Source organism: Oncorhynchus masou, chromosome 30, assembly GCF_036934945.1.
Source record: "Oncorhynchus masou masou isolate Uvic2021 chromosome 30, UVic_Omas_1.1, whole genome shotgun sequence".
NCBI classification, from domain to species: domain Eukaryota; kingdom Metazoa; phylum Chordata; class Actinopteri; order Salmoniformes; family Salmonidae; genus Oncorhynchus; species Oncorhynchus masou.
In genome coordinates this window covers 32,238,206-32,265,660 of record NC_088241.1, presented here as the reverse complement: position 1 = coordinate 32,265,660, position 27,455 = coordinate 32,238,206, and the positions used below count along the sequence as shown (strand labels likewise).

At 41.7% G+C, this 27,455-nt stretch overlaps 1 protein-coding gene across 1 annotated transcript; it reads right to left on the bottom strand.

Annotated features, from left to right (window-relative positions):
• Positions 1-857: 857 nt before the first annotated feature.
• LOC135522534 (serine/threonine-protein kinase PRP4 homolog) lies at positions 858-26,113 on the bottom strand. The gene is made up of 15 exons (XM_064948886.1): positions 26,019-26,113; positions 19,954-21,171; positions 19,536-19,694; positions 19,040-19,201; positions 18,856-18,937; positions 18,456-18,663; positions 14,969-15,036; positions 14,683-14,776; positions 14,266-14,413; positions 13,775-13,912; positions 13,402-13,555; positions 10,525-10,639; positions 5,913-6,064; positions 5,679-5,765; positions 858-5,392 (listed from the first exon to the last, which is right to left on the bottom strand). Exons 1-15 carry the CDS (start codon positions 26,078-26,080, stop codon positions 5,189-5,191), a joined length of 3,051 nt encoding a protein of 1,016 aa, XP_064804958.1. The 5' UTR covers positions 26,081-26,113; the 3' UTR covers positions 858-5,188.
• Between the last annotated feature and the right edge of the window lie 1,342 nt (positions 26,114-27,455).

Below are 27,455 nucleotides of genomic sequence, written 5' to 3'. Positions count from 1 at the left end.
TTTGGTAGAAAATCCCTAATCTTCTCTATAATACACTGAAATTATTGTATTTTGACCAAAGGTTTTCCCTCTGAAGATTCTCTGTGGCTCCAGAGATCACAGGCAATGGATCATCTTGTCCCACTCTCGGATTGACCTCCTCGCCATTTCACAATGCCCATAATTTACCAATCCTTTAACGTGGCAACTCACCCCATTATAGCATCCATTTCAAGTCCTTTCGGTGCCCTTGACATAAGTAGAGCTAGGCTTCATTTTATTTTACCTTTCCCCTGGACTTTGTAAGACTTCCTAAATGCTCTCTGCCTTTTAGAAGCCAGTGACTGAACACGGCAATCACCGAGATGAAATGGAAGACTCAAAAGGGTAGCTTTTGGGTAGCATCAGAAAACTGGACACGTGAGATGGGCACTTTTACTTTGAAGCTCCAAGGCTGCAAATGTTTCAGACAAGAACAGTTCCCTTCAGAGTCATTTCTATCCCCTTTTGACTCTCGTCTCTAGCTCTAGTTTTCCTCAGTCTGTCTGAAATGGTAGGGGTGTCAGGGGCCAGCCTGTCAGGGCCCTGGTTGGTGCTCTCACAGGGCAAGAACTTCAATGCTAAATGGAGAGAAATGGGGATACCTGTCAATCTGAATTCATATTTTCACAGGTCTCCTCTTCCTCAGTCAGCATCCAAACCTTAAGAGAAACTCAACTAGTCTTGCATAGAAAATACAATGAAGCCCCCTATCCAGTTATCGATTTTCCTTAGCCACAGCACCACAAAATCAATAATTAGAACGCAATGCTCAATAAGGGAAATAGATATTGGAGAAAATACACTGTACTTGAGAAAAGAGGAGCGCCAAAACAATATTGAATATGAAATATTTTATTACTAAAAGTTTTGGTACACTGAAGGTGCTCTATTTACATCAGCTGAAACTCAATTCTTTACATAAATCACAATTTTATTCCTCTGTGAAAAAACAAACGAATCAAACATGAAAATCTTTAAAATGAAGACGATGATAACAATGGAATATACACTCAGTTTATTAGGTACACCATCCCATTCCCAAAATGGATCGCGCCTATAGACAGTGAGTCATGTGGCAGTGGCTTGATACAGTGCATTCGGAAAGTATTCAGACCCCTTCAACTTTTCCACATTTTGTTATGTTACAGCCTTATTGTAAAATGGATTAAATAAAAAATGTTCCTCACACTATACCCCATAATGACAAAGCGAAAACAGGTTTAGATTTTTTTGCAAATGTATTAAAAATAAAAATACCTTATTTACACATAAGTATTCAGACCCTTTGTTGTGAGACTTGAAATTGAGCTCAGGTGCATCCTGTTTCCATTGATTATCCTTCAGATGTTTCTACAACTTAATTGGTGTAAATTAAGTTGATTGAGGCACAGATCTGGGGAAAGGTACCCAAAAATTTCTGGAGCATTGAAGGTCCCCAAGAACATAGAGGAACCACCAAAACTGTTCCTAGAGCTGTCCACTAGGCCAAACTGCACAATCAGGGGAGAAGGGTTTTGGTCAGGTAGGTGACCAAACTCGATGATCACTCTGACAGAGCTCCAGAATTCCTCTGTGGAGATATGAGAACCTTCCAGAAGGACAACCATCTCTGCAGCACTCCACCAATCAGGCCTTTATGGTCGAGTGGCCAGACGGAAGCCACTCCTCAGTAACTCACATGACAGCCCGCTTGGAGTTTGCCAAAAGGCACCTAAAGGACTCGCAGACCATGAAAAACAAGATTCTCTGGTCTAAAGAAACCAAGATTGAACTCTTTGGCCTGAATGCCAAGTGTCATTTCTGGAGGAAACATGGCACCATCCCTATGGTGAAGCATGGTTGTTGCAGCATCATGCTGTGGGCATGTTTTTCAGAGGCAAGGACTGGTAGACTACTCAGAATCGAGGGAAAGATGAACGGAGTAAAGTACAGAGAGATCCTTGATGAAGTCCTGCTCTGGAACAGGTTCTCAGACTGGGGCGAAGGTTCACCTTCCGAGAGAACAACGACCCTAAGCACACAGCCAAGACAAAAGCAGGAGTGGTTTCGGGACAAATCTCAATGTCCTTGAGTGGCCCAGCCAGAGCCTAGACTTGAACCCGATCTAACATCTCGGGAGACCTGAAAAATGCTTTGCAGCAAATCATTGTTCTTCCTCTGTCAACAATGTTTACCTGCAAGGAAACACGTGCCATCATCATTGCTTTGCACAAAAAGGGCTTCAAGGATATTGCTGCCAGTAAGATTTCACCTAAATCAACCATTTATCGGATCATCAAGAACTTCAAGGAGAGCGGTTCAATTGTTGTGAAGAAGGCTTCAGGGCGCCCAAGAAAGTCCAGCAAGTGCCAGGACCGTCTCCTAAAGTTGATTCAGCTGTGGGATCGAGGCACAAGCAGTACAGCGCTTGCTCAGGAATGGCAGCAGGCAGGTATGAGTGCATCTGCACACACAGCGAGGCAAAGACTTTTGGCGGAAGGCCTGGTGTCAAGAAGGGTAGCAAACAAGTCACTTCTCTGATATAGACTGATATTCTGCAAAAGGTACAGTACAGGGATTGGACTGCTGAGGACTCTCTGATGAATCCCCTTTCCAATTGTTTGGGGCATCCGGAAAAAAGCTTGTACGGAGAAGACAAGGTGAGCGCTTACCACCAGCCTGTGTCATGCCAAGAGTAAAGCATCCTAAGACCATTGGGGTTGCTTCTCAGCCAAGGGAGTGGGCTCACTCACAATTTTGCCAAAGAACACAGCCATGAATAAAGAATGTTACCAACACATCCTCCGAGAGCAACTTCTCCCTACCATCCAGGAACAGTTTGGTGATGAACAATGCCTTATCCAGCATGATGGACCACCTGGCCATAAGGCAAAGGTGATAACTAAGTGGCTCGGGGAACAAAACATCGATATTTTGGGTCCATGGCCAGGAAACTCCCCAGACCTTAATCCCAGTGAGAACCTGTGGTCAATCGTCAAGAGGCGGGTGGACAAACAAAAACCCACAAATTCTGACAAACTCCAAGCATTGATTATGCAAGAATGGGCTGCCATCAGTCAGGATGAGGCTCAAAAGTTAATTGACAGCATGCGGGGGTAGATTGCAGAATTCTTGAAAAAGAAGGGTCAACACCGCAAGTATTGACTCTTTGCGTCAACTTCATGTAATTGTCAATACAAGCCTTTGACACTTATGAAATGCTTGTAATTATAATTCAGTATCCATAGTAACATCTGACAAAAATATCTAAAGACACTGAAGCAGCAAACTTTGTGGAAATTCATTTTTGTGTCATTCTCAATATTTTTGGCCACGACTGTATATAAAGCAGGCAGACATGCATCGAGGCATTCAGTTACTGTTCGGTTGAATGTTAGAATGGGCAAAAAGACTAAGCGACTTTGTATGTCATATGATCGTCGGTGCCAGGAACGCCGGATCCAGTATCTCAGAAACAGCTGCCTCCTGGGCTTTTCACACACAACAGTGTGTAGGGTGTCCCGAGAATGGTGCGAAAACAGCTCATTGGTGAGGGGCCGAAGGAGAATGGCAATAATCGTGCAAGCCAACAGGCTGGCCACAGGCAGACAAATAATGGCACAGTGTGGTGTGCAGAAGGGCATCTCGGAGCGCAGATCTCGTCGATTCCTGTCACGGTTGGGCTATTGCGGCAGACGAGCACACCGGGTTCCACTTCTATCAGCTAAAAAGAAGAAGAGGCTCCAGTGGGCACACAATCACCAACACTGGACAATTGAGAAGTGGAAAAATAGGGCCTCCCGAGTGGCACAGTGGTACTGCATCGTAGTGCTAGCTATGCCACTAGAGATTGTGGGTTCAAGTCCAGGTTCTGTCACATCTGGCCGCAACCAGGAGACCCATGGGGCGGTGCACAATTGGCCCTGCGTGGTCCGGGTTAGCGATGAGACAAGACTAACTACCAATTTGATACCAAGAAATTAGGGCGAAAAAGGGGTTAAAAAAGAAATAGAAAGAGGTGGAAAAAAATTGCCTGGTCTGTCGAATCCTGAAGCGTCATGCTGATGGCAGAGTCAGGATTTGGCATATGCAGCAGGACCCATCCTGCCTGGTGTCAACGGTACAGGCTGGTGGCGGTGGTGTGATGCCATTGCGTTAGCAAGGACCAACATCCCTGTGGAACGTTTCAGACTTGTAGATTCCACGCCCCAAATAATCCAGGCTGTTCTGGAGGCAAAGGGGGATCCGACTCCGGTTCTACATGGGTGTACCTAATAAACTGTGTGAACACAATATAGGAGAGCAATGAGGGAGTGGTGGCTTCCACAAGCTGGCATTGTTATGTTTTACACACAAGGCTCATGCAGGAGGCTGAGAGCCTATAGCCAGGACCATGTCAGAGAGAGAGAAAAAGTGAGAAATAAAGAGAAGTTGTGAAATCATTGGAGTCAATCGAGGCTGTTCTGTAAAATAACACAATGACCGTGCTTGAAATGGAACATTCCTATTTTTCTGAGGAGAGTCCATTCCTTAAGCACAGGCCTGGGACCTGTGAAATTGGGCTTGTGCTGCCATTACATATGGGACATAATTGCTGCTACGCACACAGAGCATTTACATTACACAGGCCTGCGCTACACACGTCTAGGGCACAATGAAAGAATGCACATTCAAAAGCATGCATCGTAGCAGAATGAGCAATGTTTATAATCATAAAAAAGAAACTGCAGAAGATGTGCCATTATGTATCATCTTCTTGATGCGACTAGTACACGACCCAAGATTCTTCTAACAACGCAATAGACATATTTACAGTAATTATAATCTGTCAATGTCTGTCATTTCATTGCCAATTAAAACATTTTTTTGAATGTCAATTTTCAATGACCTATTTACAATAAAACTAGATACCAGGTTATAGTACCCATCAATCAAAATAAGGGGAGGGAAAAATATACATCCATAACATTCTTAATGAGGAGTCTGGTCTTGTCTTTTTGGCTGCCATACTGCAGTATTCGACCTGACATCGCTGCTCTGGGTGGTGGTGGTATAGTAGCCTGGTCCCAGATCTGTTTTGCCAACGGTTGTTGTTGTCATGCAATTGACATCAGAATGACCATAGTTGGCGAGACAGCACAAATGGATCTGGAACCAGGCTAGTGGTATAGTGTGAGCTGGTCTGAGGTCAGATTTTCTCTTGGATGAAGGGGTGCTGCAGGGCCTGGTTGATACTGATGCGTTTGGCCGGGTCCAGCATCAGAGTGCCGTCGATCAGGTCTTTGAGGATCAGGACCTTCTTCCTCTGCTCCTCGGGCAGCCGCTGGCCCCCCACCATGTCACACAATAGGTCCTTGGTGGGGTTGATGGTGCTCATCACGGTCACCTTCTCCTGTGGATGGGACGGTGAGGGGTGGATGGAGGGAGGTGGAGGTGGAGGGGTGGAATGGAGGTAGGTGGTGGGGGTGGAAGCAGAAGTGAGATTTTTTGTAAGATAGTGAAACCATTCAAAAACCATTAAGCATCTGAGTGAGCCTTCATGATTAGCCTTGGCAAACCTAGCAAGTTATTTATGCTTGAACCACAGACTGAAGATCGATAGAATCAGGGAACCGCTTTGCCCTCTTAGATTGTTTCCTGAAAACGTAGCAGGTGAAAAGTAAAACATATACACAAACCCTTTCAGTCACTTTATCTACTTCAATGTAGAGGAAGTTGAGGTTCTGATCAAAGTGCTGGTCTTTGAACAGGCCTTTCCGGATCATCTGAGAAGAAAGGAAGTAACATTACATCATCTGTACTTTACAGCACAGTGTACAATGCCCCAGGTTATGACTTCCTCTCAAAATCTAAATTTGAGAAAAATGTTGAGGCTAGGAAACCAGCCAGGTCCAGTAATGTGGACAGTTTACCTTGTTGGGCATCTTGCCCTTGAGGTCCATGGCAAGTTTGATCATGTGGTTGTTGGAGGAGCCGGGGAACAGGATCTTACCAGTGTAGAGTTCGTATAGGGTGCAGCCCACCGACCACATGTCTATGCTGTAGTCGTACGGCTTCCCAATGACTGTGATAAAAAGAGACATCATAATGAATGTGATCCAAATATGTGAGACCATCATTCAGCGATGAAAACTGGTGAGGGCCCAAAAAGGTGAGAAAAAAAATCTGCAAGGAAAAACTAAAAAAAATCTGTGTAAACTGCAATTTTCAGAGTGGGGTTAATCACAATACCAACATTTCACTAACGATGTGATATTATGTTAAGTATCATGATACTAAGTGGAAGGGATGCACTATATATCGGTGAACATATCGGAATCGGACGAAATTAGCTAAAAATGGCAACATTGGTATCGGCCCGATTAACGGCGATGTTAAAAACCAATGTCAAAGCTACCGTGCAACCCTATATAACGTAGGTACGTGACGTAATGACGCCATGTAAAATGTTGCACTACACGTGCAACACAGCATTTCAAACCTAGCCCACAATGTCTGTTGTGTGGATCGAGCAGTCAACAAATCGAGCAGCCATTTGAAAGAGTGAGACATTTTCAACGATACAACTAAAAAGGTGAAAGCCATTAAAGCCAAAATAATGGAATTCATTGCACTTGACAATCAACTGTTCTCTGTCGTGGGTGTTGTTGGCTTTCGCCGACTGGCCGAGCACCGGTACACACTAACATTACCAAGTGCGCTATTTTCTGATGATGCCCTACTGGAGTTACACAGTAATAGCGTCACTGCTATTAGCTTCACGACATACATACTATGGAACGCCGTTTGAGTCTTTGTGTGTCAAAAAAAGATTTGGTAGCACTGTCAAAGCTGTACAAAAAAAGTCTGGAAACAAACAAACACCGGCCACAAACGATGTGTTTACAATACCGTGTTGATAATAAAGTAGCATTTGTTCGACCGCAACTTCTGGGGTAGCTAGCTTTAACTTCGTACCTAGCTAGCACCAATACAACCAGCCTGAAAACAATAACCAGTAGAAACTGTAGTCATTTTCATTATTCTTAGCAATGATTCAGGAATCTTTGTGAGCAAGTATTAGCTGGGATGCCACTTGTTCCCCTTTGAAATTGAACTTCAGTTCATGAAAATAAATAGCTAGCCAGCTACTTAACCCTGTTGCCCAAAGCTAACTTTATAAGCAGCCACAATAAGTATTAGGTTCAATAGTGGAATTTGCAGTTTGCCTTCAAAATAAAAGTATATAATTGACAGTGATGCAAATTAATACAAATATTTTGATGGCTAACTGCAAAGTCCACTATTGTGGCTAGCTTCACATAGATGGGTCCGACCACCATTAATCAAATAAGAACTGTCTTTTAAATTAGGGTTATTTTAGATGATGACACCTAGCTGTATAGTTAGGCAGCTAACTATAGCTACTGAAACAGATTATGTCGTGTTATTTGACGCGTATCTTTTTTGACACGCAAAGACTCAAAAGGCAATCCATAGAAATCCTGGTTGAGAATGAAACGTCAAAAATGAACAATGAAATAGCACAGCAAGTAAATGAAAGAAATAGGTGTTTTACTGGTAATGGGGACATATGTAAATGCCAACAAAATAATGTTTTTGTTAGTGTGGTGTGTATGTAACCATTATTTAACTAGGCAAGTCAGTTAAGAACAAATTCGTCTTTACAATTACGGCCTGAACGACGCTGGGCCAATTGGGCGCTGCCATATGGGACTCCCAGTCATGGCCGGATGTGATACAGCCTGGATTCGAACCAGGGACTGTAGTGACGCCTCTTGCACCGAGATGCAGTGCCTTCGACCGCTGCGTCTATGTGTGTGTTTTAACTGTACTAGAATGCTTAAAAGGCCGCTAAAATTTGAAATATCGGTTATGGTAGCGTTTCTTTTGGCGAGGAAATGATCGGTATCTGCCAAAAATGTCATATTGGTGCATCACTACTAACTAGTATTGTGATACCACAGGGTTTGCCCTGCCACCCTGTTCCCGTGTTCTATATGTTCTGCACACAAACCTGTCCCTGATATTCACACCAATACAACACATTTAATTTAACTTCACACTTTTTAGTGTATAATAGAAATCGGCTACTGCAGAAAATGGCTGATTTGCTCATATCCAAAGACCTACCTGTGATTGGGCAGTAAGGAAGGTAGAAAGGAGTATAAATGCATAATGATCTTAATTTTCATTGTGGCATTAAGGAAAAAACACACTAGGCCTATTTGAAACCAACTTTACACACACACACACACACACACGATGAAGCACTCATTCTGATAAGACATACTGTATATTATTTTTCGATTTGTAGTTGATGTATAGGGATGCATTCTGTGCTCAGTAATGAATTTTGATATGAGAAACATACATTATTTAGTGATCACACAGGGACAGGGCTGGTTATAGCAATATTTGGTTGCTCCCCCCAGATCAACACAATTCACGTGGATGATTTATCTCCATCTCTTCATTCAAAAACTCAATCATGGACACTTACTGACAGTATTTATATGTATATATTCTTATTCCATTCCTTTACTTTACTTAGATTTGTGTGTATTACGTAGTTGTGGAATTGTTAGATATTGCTGCACTGTCGGAACTAGAAGCATTTCGCTGCACTCGCAATAACAACTGCTAATCATGTGTATGTGACCAATAAAATTTGATGGGACAGTTGTGGCTGCTTCGCGTGATATATTGTTGTCTCTACTCTCTTGTCCTTTGTGCTGTTGTCTCTGCCCAATAATGTTTGTACTATGTTTTGTGCTGCTACCATGTGTACTAAGTTGTTGTCTTAGGTCTCTCTTTATGTAGTGTTGTGGTGTCTCTCTTGTCGTGATGTGTGTTTTGTCATATATATTTTTATCCCAGCCCCCGTCCCAGCAGGCCTTTTGCCTTCTGGTAGGCCGTCATTATAAATAAGAATGTGTTCTTAATTAAGGCTAGGGACAATTACTGCCCCCTTTGGATGAATTGCGTGCCCATAGTAAACTGAAAAAATAAAATAAAATAAAATCTGTCCAAAATTGCTAATATATGCATATAATAATTATTAACACTCTAAAGCTTCTAAAACCGTTTGAATTATGTCTGTAAGTATAGCAGAACTCAGCCAATCTCCCAAACTAGTTTTGGAAACCTGAAAGTTGGGGCAACTTTAACGTCATCGCCCCACCCTTCCCAACCAGCTATGGATCTGGAAACACTTTCTATGTCTTCCACTAGATGTCCTCATTCAGTAGAGAGTTTAATTGTGCAAGTCCCGCGAGCTTTGACCCTTTGGGAGGCAAAAGAGTGGGTGTCGCGAGAAAATACATGTGCGTTAGGGCGCGAATTGGACACAGACCTTCCTCTGTTCCAGCTTGCCTGAGAAGAATTGCTTTTGTCCGGTTGAATCGCCAATTGTTTTGTACGTTTATAACATCCTAAAGCTTGATTCTGCATTTAGTTTGACCAGTTTAGTCGACATATAATATGTCAATTTGAAGTTTTGATGCGCAACTGTTCGGGACCAGAAGTCATTTTAGATGCGTTTCAGCTGAAAGTGGTAGCAGATGCTAATACAAAGACACACGAACTGAAACAAAACGATGTATTGGGTAAGTATGACTCCTTCCACTACATTCTGATCGAAGACCATCAAAGGTAAGGGAATATTTATGTTGTAATTTTGTATTTCTGTTGACTCCAACATAGCGGAGAAATATTGCTTACGCCTGAGCGCCGCCTCAGATTATTGCATAGTGAACGATTTCTGTAACGTTAAAAATAAATGTGACACAGCGGTTGCATTAAGAAGCAGTGTATCTTTCTAACTATATGTAGAACATGTATATTTAGTCAAAGTTTATGATGTGTATTTCTGTTATCTGGCGGAGCTATCTATAATTTCTCCGGACATTTTTGAGGATTTTCTGAACATGGCGTCAATGTAAACAGAGATTTATGGATATAAATGGCATATTAATGAAAAAAACATAAATGTACTGTGTAACATGTCCTATTACTGTCATCTGATGAAGATTTTCAAAAGGTTAGTGAATTATTTTTCTTTTAATCCTGCGTTTGTGATTGCATCTTTTGTTCGACAAAATGGCTGCATATCGTCTGTGTCTTTGTGGTGGTTTGACATAAATATCGTGCTATGTTTTCGCCGTAAAACATTTTAGAAATCTGACTTGCTGGGTAGATGAACAAGGTGTTTAGCTTTCATTTGAGCTATTGGACTTGTTAATGTGTGGAGGTTAAATATTTCTAAGAATATTTTTGTATTCTGTGAGCCACCGTTTGAGTTGAGCGCGCGGGGGGTGGGGTACCCCTTGGGAACCTGTACCGTTAACAAGTTTTAACTGACTTGCCGAGTTAAATAATTTTGTTGGCATTTACATATGTCTCCATTAGTTAAATAAAGGTTAAATAAAAAAATATATATTTTGAGATCAAAGCAGGTTTAAAGTGAAGAGTTTTACATCCCTGATTATTACAGAAAAATCTTCATAGTCAAACACAACTTACTGATTTCTGGAGCTCTGTAGAATCTGCTGACGAGGTACGGCGTGATGTCGTTGTCCGCCACGTGGGATGCCGAGCCAAAATCGCAGAGTTTCAGGATGGTCTTCGACTCATTCACCTTGTGGGGAGAAACAGAGAAACAGACACTATCAAACCAGGATCTTATTCATTAGGGCAGTGTATCAAAACGCTTAAATAAAAATACATTTTTTTTTTTAAACTACAGAAAACTGAAAAAAAAAACAAGTGATTCTTATAGGACGAATCCAGGCAGTCCCTCCGTTTTAGTCTGCTTTCTTCCATTTGGTGCCTTATGAACACGACACAGCCTCAGTGCAGTGGTTAACAGTCATGTGATGATATATATAAATGTAGGGGTGTAAACGTTTATAAGCAAAATTGGGATCCCTAACGGAATTTTTGTGTTAATCACAGTGCAGCTGGCTAGCCTGCTCTTTCTCTTCGCTAATGATGTGAGTCTGTTGTGTGTAGAATATCCTAGCCTATTCTTTGATGACAGATCCTGCTTTACTGAATTTGCGAGACATTGCATGCCAAGAAATTGCAAAAAACAGCATTCATTGTGAGATACAGCATTTGATTGTCGATAGATAGTCAGAACCGTGCACTAGGCCTATGTCTACCTGGTGGCCGACCTGCCTATACTGTGAAGCTCCCCTCTCTCTTCGTCCCTCACTATAAAAACATGCGATTGTTTGTGTTCTTGGAAGTACAACAATTAATAAGGCTCCTCCATTTCAAAATGACTGAAACTTAGGAGTCGGTTCCTTGCAGAAGATGCATTTTCTTTAGACTAAATGTCTTGTTAAGTCACGGTATTTAACCAACTTTGAAGTACATTTTTAGGAGAGAGTGGTCTGCATGCAGACAGGTCAAGATTATTTGTAATTTTTTAATTTCCCCTTTATTTAACCTGTTACATCTATGGGGGCTCTATTTCATTATTGGATTAAAAAAAACGTTCCCGTTTTAAGCGCAATACTTTGTCACAAAAAGATGCTCGACTATGCATATAATTGACAGCTTTGGAAAGAGAACACTCTGACGTTTCCAAAACTGCAAAGATATGGTCTGTGAGTGCCCCAGAACTGATGCTACAGGCGAAACCAAGATGAAACTTCAAACAGGAAATGAGCAGGATTTTTGAGGCTCTGTTTTTCATTGTCTCCTTATATGGCTGTGAATGCGCAAGGAATGAGCCTGCCCGATCTATCGTTTCCCCAAGGTGTCTGCAGCATTGTGACGTATTTGTAGGCATATCATTGGAAGATTGACCATAAGAGACTACATTTGCCAGGTGTCCGCCCGGTGTCCTCCGTTGAAATTGGTGCGTCATCTTCAAACGGCACGTCTTTTTCCAAGCGATTCACAGGAGAAAGTAGACATCCACGAACGATATATCAATGAAGAGATATGTGAAAAACACCTTGAGGGTTGATTCTAAACAGCGTTTGCCGTGTTTCAGTCGATATTATGGAGTTAATTTGGAAAACAGTTCGCCGTTTTGATGACTGAATTTTCATTTTTTTTTTGGTACCCAAACGTGATGTACAAAACGGAGCGATTTCTCCTACACAAAGAATCTTTCAGGAAAAACTGAACATTTGCTATGTAACTGAGAGTCTCCTCATTGAAAACATCCGAAGTTCTTCAAAAGTAAATGATTTTATTTGAATCCTTTTCTGGTTTTTGTGCAAATGTTGCCCGCTAAATGCTACGCTAGCTATCAATACTCTTACACAAATGCTTGTTTTGCTATGGTTCAAAAGCATATTTTGAAAATCTGAGATGACAGTGTTGTTAAGAAAAGGCTAAGCTTGAGAGCTAGCACATTCATTTCATTTCATTTGCGAATTTCATAAATAGTTAACGTTACGTTATGCTAATGAGCTTGAGGCTATAACTGGATACAGGTTTTTTTCATAGCCAAACGTGAACAAAACGGAGCGATTTGTCCTACACAAATAATATTTTTTGAAAAACTGAACATTTGCTATCTAACTGAGAGTCTCCTCATTGAAAACATCTGAAGTTCTTCAAAGGTAAATGATTTTATTTAAATTATTTTCTTGTTTTTGTGAAAATGTTGCTGGCTGAATTCTAGGCTTATAGCTATGCTAGCTATCAATACTTTTACACAAATGCTTGTTTAGCTATGGTTGAAAAGCATCTTTTGAAAATCTGAGATGACAGTGTTGTTAACAAAAGTCTAAGCTTGAGAGCAAATATATTTGTAGGATAAGGGAGGTAAGGCAATAAATAGGCCATGGTGGCAAAGTAATTATAATATAGCAATTGAACACTGGAATGGTAGATATGCAGAAGATGAATGTGCAAGTAGAGATACTGGGGTGCAAATGAGCAGCATAAATAAATAAATACAGTATGGGGACGAGGTAGTTGGATGGGCTATTTACAGATGGGCTATGGACAGATGCAGTGATCTGTGAGCTGGGTCTTGTAACTTCTGGTCGCCTATTGATTGACATTAGTCCCGCTTCAGAAGCAGCATTCCTTTTTACAGATAAGTAAAATGCCCGTTCAGTGGCGTTTCGAAACTATCTCCAGAGAAGGTTTCGCATTGGCATTTAAAAAGCTGTAGTATACCCTTACAGACAAACAAACATACAGTAACCAAGGCGCTTTCAATAGTATATCTGACAGCGGAAGATATTACTTTATTGCCCGGTACCTAGCGGTCATACATGCGTAATAGGACCATTATTCTGCATTGTGAATTAATGTGGAATTTTATGATTTTTTAAATTAAATTTAAATTAATTAAAAATGCAGTTTAAAAGTTAAGCAAAATGTTCCATATGTCACATTCCTAATATAATGATAGTTTGGGCCTCGTACCAAGATGTTGTCTGGCTTGATGTCAGCGTGGAGGATGTTGCACCGTTTGAGGAGCTTGAGGGCCAGGAAGAGCTGCTGGGTGTAGGAGCGGACAGCCTTGATGTGGAGGCCCACATCCTTACCATACTTCTTCAACACCTCACGCAAGTTCATACTGGGAAGAGAAAGACATGAGTTACAGCCAGTGAAGCCGTGTGCTAGATGACAAACACGTTGCAGCGTGCCATTAAAGCCACTAAGGACATACGGTGTGTGCACCCTATTCCCTTTAAATTGCATACATTTTGACCAGAAGTGCCCTATAATAGGTCGCCATTTAATACATAGCCATAGTGTGGTGTCAGTGCAGTAGTGGTAGTCTCCCAGCCAGTACCTGAGGGGCTCAAACACCAGACACAGGTGCTGCTTGTGGTAGAAGTGTCTGAAGAGGCGCAGGCAGTGGAACTTGTCGTCGGGGTCAGCGTCGTTGAGCCTCTTGAGGAACTCCAGCTCCTTCAGGCCAGTTTTCTGCCTGGAGACCCAAAACAAAATCAGCAAGGTAAGCATTGATTGTTTTTTATTTATTTGTATAAATAAATCAGATAAATTCCCCTCATTCAAGGAAACCCCGGATGCTTCACATAGATGTAGATGGAATACTTATAATGAGAGTGCACATTCAAATGTATGGGTGGTAAAGGCAATATGCTCCCATAACAATAAATGAAACAGAGACCAGACAAACCCAAATGGCACCCTATTGTAGTGCACTACTTTTGACTAGAGAGCTATGGGCCCTGGTCAAGAGTGCTGGTCAAAAGTAGTAGACTATATAGGGAATGGGGTGCCATTTGAGTCCTGAGGCTTGCCTGCATGAGGACCTACATGAGCTCGTTGTTGCGGATGATCTTGACAGCCACATCCTGTCCGGCGCGGGCCGTGTCCCTGCCCCTGATCACATTGCTAAACATTCCCTGGCCTGTGTAGCCATACACGTCGTAGCGCTTGTCCAGCGTCTCCCCGATGTTCACACCTAACATACAGGTGGCACACAGAGGGAAGAGATGAGGGGCATGTTTATAAAGTGTTGGACATTTCTCAATGAGATATCCAGTTTCCAGGCCTAAAATAACACTATATTGAATGATCGTGAAATCAAAGGACCACACTGAATACTGTAAGACTACATGGACTGTTTCCAAACAGGGCTGTTTTATAGAGAAAAGAAAGGTCAGCAGCCTTTAATTGATGAATTCGTGAATGACAGTAACATTTGTACAGTGTACAGTCAAGGGCACTTACGGTAGTAACCCTCTGCGTCCGTCCAGTTGTCCCGGAGGTTGGGGTTCTCTTTGAAGTCCTTCCCCCCCACACCTGCTGCTCTCATCCTGGCACTCTGTACAAAGATATATACGACCAATGGCTCAACCACAACATGACCAAACATTCAACCACACTCACATAATGATCTACTGCAACAGACAGATCATTCAGAAGATAAGGACGGGCTTGCGTGTCTAGTCCAGAGTTGCACTTTAAAGATCAGAGATACAAACATGGAGGGGAATGAGGCTCCTGTAAGACTTACATCAATGGCTGCTTCAAACATGTCGTCCGATTCTGTAAACATATCAGGGGCTGAGGGCTTTTTGAGTCCTAACGGAAAGAGGGAGGAGGAAACAAGATTTTGTTTTAAAATGCTACATTTGTGAGTTATTAGTAGAAACATGCTCCGACTGGCACATGTTTTGGCCTAAAAATATGACCTGAAGGAATGCAACTGAATGACTATAGGGGACCGAAGACAAATTTACAACCCCTGCATTGGTCAATGTTAGTCGTATGTGTTAAGTCACTACTTCATTGTTAGCTTTCTCCCAAGCAGACAGATTCAATTTCAGATCAACTTTATTATCCCACTAGGGGGAAATTCATTTGGTCATGTGCTTAAAAAGACGGATTATTATTAAAAGTATTAAAAGCACATATTTTCCCGCATTATTCAACTTCAGTAGCCTAACTCCCTAGTAGCGCGCCTAGTATGTGTCGTCTCAGGGAAATAGAGTAGGCTGTCTATACGAGTGGAGAATCACGTGGCTGTTAACTTAAATATGATTACACTGTAGTTTACTGGTGTCCGCAAATAAATACTGATAATGGAAAGTGGAGGGCGCTCAACCAACATGAGTCGACGTGCAATCAATTTTTTAAATCATCATTGAAAAGGCAAAGGCACAACGCACACATAGGTTAGGCTACTATGGTGAGTGAGTGTTGCGCCTTTTCATTTTCAATAAGTATTGACTACCCATTTATTTTGTCTCTGCCTGCAAATCGTCCTCCTAAAACGTAGGCTATATCCTATATGCAAAACGTAGCAAGTGTCGCTGTCATCATTCCTGCTGCTTCCAGTTCAGTAGCCATACCTGCGAGATCAGGTGCGTGTGTGTGGTCTTAATTAAGTATAGTAGGCTATAGCCTATGCATGGTCATAGAAACACAGGTCAGTTATCTTTACAGGAACATGTACTCCCTAAATATGATTTGGCTATAGTTCACTACATTGCCTGGAAATAAATATTGATCATCATATTCCTCAGTCTGAAAACATCCCACTCCTAAAAGTTTGGCTATAAAAATAGCTTGAAAGAAATTAAGTCTGCTCCCTTCAAACTACATCTATCATATGACTGTTATACCCCAGTAATGCAGAAAGCCTAATATAATGGGCCACGTGAGAATCTCAACCTATTTCTTAAGGTATTTTTGCACATTTGATATTGCCCATTGGCCAGAAAATTGCTGGCAAGTGAGCTGTGTCACATAAGCCCTAAAATAACATTGCGCAACAGCGGTTGGGAACAGTTATTTTTTATTTGTTGTATTTTTCTTATATTTTCCATTTTCCACTAACTCGATGACCTCTTCCCTAATTGGACTAAACTAATGAACAACACTTAGGCTTCTACTTCCAGTTCATACATACTATATACATTTTACGGACACAATCTATTATACAATAGTTATACGTTGTTTGTTTTTACACCTATCCTTCCGCTACCCTCAACCCCTCCCATCTATCAAGTCGGTTAGGACATCTATATAGTACATTCCAACAATTGTTTACAGACTGATTATTTCACTTATAATTCACTGTATCACAATTCCAGTGGGTCAGAGGTTTACATACACTAAGTTGACTGTGCCTTCAAACAGCTTGGAAAGTTCCAGAAAATAATTTCATGGCTTCAGAAGCTTCTGATAGGCTAATTCACATAATTTGAGTCAATTGGAGGTGTACCTGTAGATGTATTTCAAGGCCTACCTTCAAACTCAATGCCTCTTTGCATGACATCATGGGAAAATCAAAAGAAATCAGCCAAGACCTCAGAAAAACAATTGTAGACCTCCACAAGTCTGGTTCATCCTTGGGAGCAATTTCCAAATGCCTGAAGGTACGATGTTCATCTGTACAAATAATAGTATGCAAGTATAAACACACTGGGACCACGCAGCTGTCATACCACTTAGGAAGCGTTCTGTCTCCTAGAGATGAACGTACTTTGGTGTGAAAAGTGCAAATCAATCCCAGAACAACAGCAAAGGACCTTGTGAAGATGCTGGAGGAAACAGGTACTAAAGTATCTATATCCACAGTAAAACGAGTCCAATATCGACATAACCTGAAAGGCCGCTCAGCAAGAAAGAAGCCACTGCTCCAAAACTGCCATAAAAAAGCCAGACTACGGTTTGCAACTGCATGCACACGGGGACAAAGGTCATACTTTTTGAAGAAATGTCCTCTGGTCTGATGAAACAAAAATAGAACTGTTTGGCCATAATGACCATCATTATGTTTGGAGGAAAAGGGGGGGCTTGCAAGCTGAAGAACACCATCCCAACCGTGAAGTACGGGGGTGGCAGCATCATGTCGAGGGGGGTGCTATGCTGCAGGAGGGACTGGTTCACTCCATAAAATAGATTACATCATGAGGCAGGAAAATTATGTGGATATATTGACGCAACATCTCAAGACATCAGTCAGGAAGTTAAAGCTTGGTCGCAAATGGGTCTTCCAAATGGACAATGACCCCAAGCATACTTCCAAAGTTGTGTCAAACAACAAAGTCAAGGTATTGGCCATCACAGTGGCCATCACAAATCCCTGACCTCAATCCTATAGAGAATTTTTAGGCAGAACTGGAAAAGCGTGTGTGAGCAAGGAGGCCTAAAAACCTGACTCAGTTACACCAGCTCTGTCAGGAGGAATGGGCCAAAATTCACCCAACTTATTGTGGGAGGCTTGTGGAAGGCTACCCGAAACGTTAGACCCAAGTTAAACAATTTAAAGGCAATGCTACCAAATACTACAATTTTGACCCACTGGGAATGTGATGAAAGAAATAAAAGCTGAAATAAATCATTCTCTCTACTATTATTCTGACATTTCACATTCTAAAAATTAAGTGGTGATCCTAACTGACCTCAGATAGGGAATTTTTACTAGGATTAAATGTAAGGAATTGTGAAAACTGAGTTTAAATGTATTTGGCTAAGGTGTAAGTAAACTTCCGACTTCAACTGTATATGCATTTTATGGACACAGTATATTTTACATTAGTTACCTTGTTATTAGTCCCACCCTTCAGCTCCAGTCAACCCCTTCCATCTGTCTCTTAACACCATCCATATTGGATTTCTATTTGCCATATATTTTTCAACTGTTCTGTGATGTTTCACAAAAGTTCTGAACCTTTCTATTGTCATAGTTTCTACAGATTGTAAATTAAAGATAAAAATGTTTGCTAAAAGTATTAATATTGATCGATTGACTATGACTTTTCAGATCACCCAGTAGCACTTTCTGCAGAGTTAGCTCCAAGTAAATGTTGCAATTGTACAGCTATCCCTGGACATGCAACCAAAAACAAGCAACATATGGCGAGTACCAAAACATATAATCTAATGAATTTGTCTCTTCACAGCAAAATCTGCAGAGCTGGGATGGTTGTATCAACCATATACTGTAGGATATAGGGTGCATATATCTTCACCTTGCCTGACCCTTTACTCACCATCCTTCTCCTGTGTGATGAGGCCTTGCTTGGCCTTGATGTTCTCCTCAAACGTGTCCAGGTTCTCTAGCTCGTACTCCTTCACGTCGGCCGCCACGCGCTCCAGGATGTCGTCTGGTGAGGGCGAGCGGCTCCGCGTGCTGCTCTGGGGGCTACTGGGATCCGACGCCATAGACGTCATGCTGTCCTCGTTGCCGCCACGGTATTTCTGCGCAGGGAGAAAGGTGTCAAGCATAGAGAGGTTACAACAATGGAGATCATGAAAAATCTAATCGTGAAAATTCCCATATCTTGAGTAGAAAAAAATAGAGGATGTGTATGTAAACAAACGAAACACTGGACTTGGGGATCCCTGAAACAGCTATGGACAGTCCAACAGCAGAGTGAGAGAGGAACTGACCTGGACGATAGCTAGACGCTGCTGGCGGCGCTGCTCTATGAGGGCCTCTTCATCCACCTCCTCACCGTCAAAATCCTCGAACCTGAGCACAAAATAAACCCACTTACAAGAACACACAATCACCCAGAGAATTACCATATTGCAGAGTATAGCATTTGTGTGTGTGTGTTCTCCCTCTACTCACACTTCCTCTTCGGAGGACTCCTTGTCGGCCTTCATGCCCTCAGAGAGGCTGCCCTTGAATTTGTCCTCGTCCCGGCCATGTCTCCTCCTCCTGTCCCGGTCCCGGGAGTTGGAGCGCCTGCCGTACTGTCTGAGACGGCCGTACCTGTCCCTCTCTGGTGACCTGCAGCGCACAGCAAAGGAAACACTTTGTGTTGTTCTGAATGGTTTGCTAAACACTTAACAAACCCTTAGACAACCTTGGCTTACGAGCCTCCTACTCTGACATCACTAAAGCTTCATCAATAGAGCCAGACAGAATCTGAAAGGGAATCAGTCGGAAAGGAACTAGCTATACGAATCTAGTATCTTCAATAATAATAATGTATTATTACTATTACTATAATTATTTACAGCATCATCTCAATACATTTCTGAAGGATTGAGGTAGAACTCTTGCAGATTCCATTTTGCCCAGCTCATCCACACACACAAAGTTTCAGCTTGTCTCGTCTAACCTGCGTCTCAGTGGAGATCTACTCCGTCTCCGGAAGGGCGAGGGAGACCTTCTTCTGAAGGGAGAGCGGCTCATCCTGCGACCCTGGGGAGCACCTCTGGGGCTGGTCTCCCGTGACCTTGCTCTACCTCCTGGTCCTGCTTCTGGCCGTATTCGCTTCCTGTAGGAGAGAGAAAGCTTAAAAGATCAGTGGTGGATAGTAGCACATTCTTAATGCCCAATCCTAAAACACAAAAGTAATAGTTGCCCTTACCATGTACAGACCTCTACTGCTGTTCAGTATGGGACAAGAAACAGGCACTGCATAAACATTTCATAATAATATAGGCTTAAATAAATGATGGCTCATTAATAAAAACATTGGGACTCAAAGTTGGAGAAATAGGGGGTGGACTGCAGGTTATTCCATAGTAACTGACCTTAGTGGTGAGGAGCCCTGTCTGTCAGCATCCCTCCTCCTGGCGTCTATGGAGCGACTGCTGCCTCTCCTGGCTGGGGACCTGGCTGCTCTGGAAGGAGAGCCCTGTTTGGAGGTAGAGGCTGAAGCTGATGCCCGTTGGGAGTCTCTGGTGGAGCGTGGGGAGGTGCTGCGTCTCCTCTGGGGGCTGCTGAGCTCCCTTCCTCCTCGCCTTTGGGGAGAGCGATTCTCTTTCCCTGACGAGGTGTCCTTAAACGGGGACTTGGTCGGCCTCTTGTCCGGCTCTTTCTCCGCCTCCGATCGTCCTGGACGCTCCCGTGATCTGGACTTCCGGCTGCCGTGCACCGCGTTTGGTCTGTCATCGTTCTGGGGCGAAGAGCGTTTATCCAAGCGGCCGCCCCTCTGCTCTGATTTCCTGCTAGAGGGGGAAGGAGACTTCTTGCTTCTCTCTTTGGACCTGCTCCAGGAGCGTTTCCTCTCTTTTGATTTGCTGCGGCCACGGTCTTTGGCGGCGGTGTTTTTGGTGCCTTTGGTCATTTTGTCTGACTTGGACTCCTTGCCAGTCTTCTCCCTGGACTTGCTCCGACTGTGGCGCTTAGAGCTGGACTTGCCTGCTTCTGTGGTGTCCCGTCTGGATTTACCACTCCTACCCTTGGGGGAGGGGGGCTTTGCCATGCTGCCCCTCTGGTGCTGCTCCCCATTCAGGACTCCCCCATCTCCATCTCCCTCCTCAGAGCCAGAGTTATAACCCTGTAGGATGAGGCCCATGCCTGACTGCACCTTGCCCCCCTCCATCATCTGGCTGTCTAGCTCTGCTTTGATCATGGCCCTCTGTTTCTCCAACTCCTCCAATAAAGCCTTGTCATCAGATACAGGGGATATGTCCGTTTTTCTGTGGCTGGAGGAGCTGTTGATGCCAGGGGCAGATGGAGAGGAGCCATCTTTACGTTTGTGTTTCTTATGTTTGTGCCTATGTTTGCGCTTGCGGTCCTTGTCCTCTTCGGAGGCGTGTTTGTGTTTTTTGTGTTTGCTGCGGTGTTTGTGCTTCTTTTTCTTGTGTTTGCTGCCACTGCTGTAAAGTTTGGACCTCTCTGCTGTCTTTTCTCCATTCATTTCAGCTGCCCCCTCTCCAACCTCTTTATCATCCTCTTCATCTTCAGAATTTTCAACACTCTCCTCCTCGCTCCCACTCTTCTCATTGCTCTCCAAATCTTCTTTCCTGTGGTGATAAAAAGAGATTGGTCAAAGATATAATTTAAACCAATAACTTTTTTGTAACATGGTTAGCTACAACATTCATCGACCAAAACATTACTATCCTGCTTCCTGACTTTACCGCCATAGCTAACGTTACTTAGCCTACTGCTAGCTGGGTGATTCTCATGAAACCAGTTTTAAACATATCTGTAGAAAATTGAGTTACAAAACTATGATGCATATGCAAAAATCCACTATCATTCTGAAGACTAAGATGTCACCTTTTTTGCCAAAGTGTCTTATTTTAAATAAATTAATATGCACATTTTTAACCCAAAATTCTCATTACTGAAATGCTTTCGGATTAAATTCACTGAACATTTTTATAAAATGTTACTTTCGAAAAACTTAACTCACTTGAATAAAACACTAAATATGTTGCCGAATTTTGTCCATAAATCATACAAATGGTATACTCGTTGAAGTTTACATTGAACTATAATATTTATTACGTAAAAACACTGACTGTGGACATGTCTCATTACCGCACCCCTCTTGTTGGTGGATAATTTTGTAGCAGGTTAAAGGTTAAATCTCCTGCAATTCTACACATTTTGTCATGGGGTGCAGATTTTTTTTGTCTGTTTTAAAGGCAATTTCCTACAATTCTACATGTCTTGTGTTCATGTGATATTTGAGTAACTCAATTACAACAAAATGGGCTAGTTGATCTGTACATTTCTGAAATGTTAGGTCTGTAATAACTGACATGACAAGAGTGAAACTGATGATGCACTACCCAATTTAAAACTTGCACATTCTACAATTACAACTTTCAGGAGTAAGTTGAAATTTTGTTCAAGGTCATGAACAGTAAAAATCACGTTTTTCATGAAATTGGATGATATTTGGATGAAACCAAAATAAAGTGCAATAGGGCGGCGCACAATTGGTCCAGCGTCGTCCGGGTTAGGGGAGGGTTTGTTCGGGGCCATCATTGTAAATAAGAATTTGTTCTTAACTGACCTGCCTAGTTAAATAAAGGATTTTTTTTTAAAACAAGTATAATTACCAAAGTATGAAAAATCACTGTTGCTTCTACATTGATGAAGTTTGATCATAAAGTTACTGGTCCTCTTCCCCATGTCAAACACTTGGATTCAGGAGGCGGGATTATTAAGGGGATAGGGTGACATCACCCCAACTCTCATTTTAATACATCAATGGTAACATGATATTCTCTTACCGAATTTAAATAAGTACAGCCTTGTGACCAACATCGGAGAAGGCGTGTTTACGGAGGGGCGTGGTTTATATAGCTAGATACTGTAGCTACTCTACTGGTGCCAACATTTGACTGTAGGGTGTCAGCAAATATAATGAATCATGAATGAATAATGAATATGACAAATCTAAGGTGCCACCAACCTCCTGTGTTATGTCTCCCCTTTCTTCTGTGTCTGGTGTTAGACAGTTACTGGCTAGCTAGGTCTTCAGCCAGCATGGAATAAAAAGGGGGTAACGGGTAGTTCAAAACTCTGTCATGTCAACACATCTGTCAGTGCTGCTGTGAACCGCATCACAAGAGACATGTCAGTCATTAATATAAGCTCCCCGCCCTCTCAGTCTGTCTTTCCAAACTTCCTGGTAATTAGCCACGAGGAAGCAGTACTTTCCACATTTTTTGGGGCATTTCTATCCCCCAAAATATTTTCCCCACGGGTGCACCCCAGTTTCTGAACCACTAATCTGAACCACTAATAACACAAATTATTGTACTTTTGTCTATATTTTGAATACATAATTTAAACATTTACAATGTAGATTGGAAAATGTATGTGACCCCCTAGGCTAATGACTTCTCCAAAAGCAAATTGGAGTCATGAGTCAGCTAACCTGGAATACAATCATTGAGACGAGATTGGAGATGTTGGTTAGAACTGATCTGCCCTATAAAAAACACTCACAAAATTTGAGTTTGCTTTTCACAAGAACCATACCTCGACCAAAAGAGTTCTCAGAAGACCCAAGATTAAGAATTGTTGATTTGCATAAAGCTGGAAAGGGTTACAAAAGTATCTCTAAATGACTTGATGTTTGTCAGTCCACGGTAATACAAATAGAGAAAGTTCAGCACTGCTGCTACTCTCCCTAGGAGTGGACGTCCTGCAAAGACGACTACAAGAGCACAGCGCAGATTGCTTAATTTTTTTAATCTTCATTTAACTAGGCAAGTCAGTTAAGAACAAATTCTTATTTTCAATGACGGCCTAGGAACAGTGCCTGTTCAGGGGCAGAACAACAGATTTGTACCTTGTCAGCTCGGGGATATGAACTTGCAACCTTTTGGTTACTAGACCAACGCTCTAACCACTAGGCTACCCTGCAGCCCCATGAAATCTTTGGAACATGCTAACATCTCTGTTGACGAGTCTACGATACGTAAAACACTAAACAAGAATGGTGTTCATGGGAGGACACCACAGAAGGAGTCACTGCTGTCCAAAAAAAAACATTGCTGCACGTCTGAAGTTCGCAAAAGAGCATCTGGATGTTCCACAGCGCTACTGGGAAAATGTTCTGTGGACAGATTAAACTACAGTTGAGTTGTTTGGAAAGAACACACAACACTATGTGTGGAGAAAAAAAAGGCACAGCACACCAACATCAAAACCACATCCCAACTATAAAGTAAGGTGAAGGGAGCATCATGGTTTGGAGTTGCTTTGCTGCCTCAGGGCCTGGACAGCATGCTATCATCAACACAAAAATTAATTCCCAAGTTTATCAAGACAATTTGCAGGAGAATGTAAGGCTGTCTGCCAACTGAAGCTCAAAAGAAGTTTGGTGATGCAACAGAAAGAAGAAAATACACCTTCTGGAGTGGCCCAGTCAGAGTCCTGACAGATGCTGTGGCATGACCTCAAGAGAGCAGTTCACACCAGACATCCCAAGAACATTGCTGAACTGAAACAGTTTTGTAAAGAGGAATGGTCCAAAATTCCTCCTGACCATTGTGCAGGTCTGATCCGCAACTACAGAAAATGTTTGGTTGAGGTTATTGCTGCCAAAGTAGGGTCAACCAGTTATTAAAACCAAGGGTTCACATACTTTTCCCACCCTGCACTGTGAATATTAACAAGGTTTGTTCAATAAAGACATGACAACGTATAATTGTTTGTGTGTTATTAGTTTAAGCAGACTGTGTTTGTCTATTGTCGTGACTTAATGAAGACCAGATTCAATTTCATGACCAATTTATGCAGAAGTCCAGGTTCACATACTTTTTCTTGCCACTGTATACTGTTGTTTAAAGGTAGACTCAGCAAAATTACATTGCCACGAGCAGCGCCGCAGATATTGAGATGAGCGAGACGCAAGACTTAGCTCTAAAACAGTGATACACAGTATCTGTGCATGGGTTCGCTTCACGCTGTTCACAGCATGGTAGTCAGGGCACCAGAACAGAGGAGAAGTTGGGGTTTGCGCTTCAACGCTCTTAGTTGAGGCGGAAATTGACCCCCTAATGCTGTTTACTTTCTGCAGCTATGTCATATCGCTGAGTCTACCTTTAATATCCCCAAGACAGTTTTTTGTCCATATCTCATGTATTTAGATACTTTATAGGCATATTGTGTTATGCCGTTTGCCCCTAGCATCCCATTCAATCCAGAAATACATCTAAAATGCCTTACAACCACAAATGTCCAAATACAGCAACACTATATATGTAAAGACCTTAAAAATATCTTTCTTTTGAAAATATATGCATGTGATTACAGTACTTGTACTGTAATTAAGGGGTATTTTAGTAAATTGTATTAGTGATTTTAGTATTATGCAAATAATTTGGGATTAACAAATTACTAAATCTCAGAGATCAGTACAGTTTTTCAATGGCAAACTATGCAACACTCATTACCGAAACATGCAGTTTCCAAAACCTGCTCATCATTACCATAATGCACCATTTGTTTTTGAAATATTAGGAAAAACAAAACTTTGGCTTAATCTAATAGTTTTACTTTTGTTCTTTATCCAAATATGTGTACATACAAATAAACATGTATACACAAGTGATGACAAAATATTAAAACCGCTATGTTTTGGTAATGAGAAATTAGAAAATACATAAAAATAATTGTATTATTTATATTTTTTATTTTCAGTGCTATGTTTAACTCAGGCCTTTTCATTACGGGAAAATAAAAATATTAACGTAAAAAAATAATATTAAATATGGATTTGTTTAACTTTTGTGGACTGAAAACTGTTAGTGTAACATTACAGTATGGAGCATTTTTGTATTGGTAGTTGTGGAAATTTAGGTAAAATGCATAACTGTAAAACCAAAACAAAAAAACATAAGAATAATCATGAAATAGATAAGTACATATCCTAATCTAAGTGATCCAATATAACATTTCGTGAAAAATGTAAAGTGTTTGGTCAAATGTCAAATTTTGTGAGAATTACCCAGCTAACGTGTTAGCTTGCTCGCAAACACTGGCTAGCTTGCTACCTTAACTTCTTACTGATGCAATTGGTATTGTTAGCTAGATAGCTAGCGAGTAAAATAGCTAGAATATAAAGTCACATGTTATGGCACTATGGTTTGAATGGTTTATGGTATAGTTTATCTATAGAAAACATGTAAACATGTCAGCAAACACGTTCGACCACTCGGTGCTAGCTAAGTCGGGATGGCAGGCTAGCTCTATATAGTTAGCAAGCTAGCTAGCCTAGTACTGTTTTAATGCTGAAAAAAACAGATACAAAGACCACAACGTTGACTTGCCAAAATCACTGAGCCGGATAAACGTACAACAAATAAATTGCATAACTGTGTAATCTTCTAAAATGTCTTACACGTGTTCGTTCCCATTATTATTCATTCTTGTAGACTCGATTTCCAGCTCTACGTCGGCCATTTTCCTCAGCCGGGGAAGGCGGGGGTCCTTCCTTCGAAGTATTGTACACTGTACACACAACTGCAATAAATTGTGCATCTGCCCTCTACAGCACCGGCGACGTACTGTGTTGACTGAAAATGCAAACGTTCTACTTCTGTTCGCCAGGGGACAGTGATGTATCAGAGTATGCTGACAGTGACAAGGAGGAGGTACATTCTCTACTAGTCTTAGCCTTTGACTTTACCCAAGTGTTGGTCTATTTTTTATTTATTTCACCTTTATTTAACCAAGTAGGCAAGTTGAGAACAAGTTCTCATTTACAATTGTGACCTGGCCAAGATAAAGCAAAGCATTTCGACACATTAAACGACACAGAGTTACACATGGAGTAAAACAAACATACAGTCAATAATACAGTAGAAACAAGTCTATATACGGTGTGAGCAAATGAGGTGAGATAAGGGAGGTAAAGGCAACAAAAAAAGGCCATGGTGGCAAAGTAAATACAATATAGCAAGTAAAACACTGGAATGGCAGATTTGCAGTGGAAGAATGTGCAAAGTAGAAATAAAAATAATGGGATGCAAAGGAGCAAAATGAATAAATAAAATAAATACAGTAGGGAAAGGGGTAGTTGTTTGGGCTAAATTATAGGTGGGCTATGTACAGGTGCAGTAATCTGTGTGCTGCTCTGACAGCTGGTGCTTAAAGCTAGTGAGGGAGATAAGTGTTTCCAGTTTCAGAGATTTGTGTATAGTTTTTCATAGTTTAAAAGCAGAAACCTAAGACCAGGGTAATCTCTCAGGTGTTCCCACCACTGGGATTTGTCACTCACAATCCATCTCTGATCTAATAATATCTCCCCAACACAATTGACACAATGTTATTACATCTGACTGCTACCATCTGAGAGGTCAAAAAGCAGAGCAAGGTGATCATAATCAAGCATTTATGTACCACTTCACAGTTAGTGCTTGACTTGGACTAAAATAGGTGGCGGTACTCAGAGTTAAACCCTGTAGGTTGTTATTTTTAGCTAATGGGTTTATATTTAGCTAATAGGTTAATATTTAGTTAATAGTATGTAGGAGGTGCAGGAACTAAGGTAGTAGGGTGTCCGTACTCAGTTACGGTGAGCTCCTGCCCAAGTTAAGCACAGTTCAGATTCAGTTTAAGTTTTAACAGGCAAGTCAGTTAAGAACACATTTGTATTTTCAATGATGGCCTAGGAACAGTGGGTTAACTGCCTGTTCAGGGGCAGAATGATAGATTTGTACCTTGTCAGCTTGGGGATTTGAACTTGCAACCTTTTGATTACTAGTCCAACGCTCTAACCACTAGGCTACCCTGCCGGCCCAGGTTAAAGATATACGATCTTAATTTTAGCCAGTTT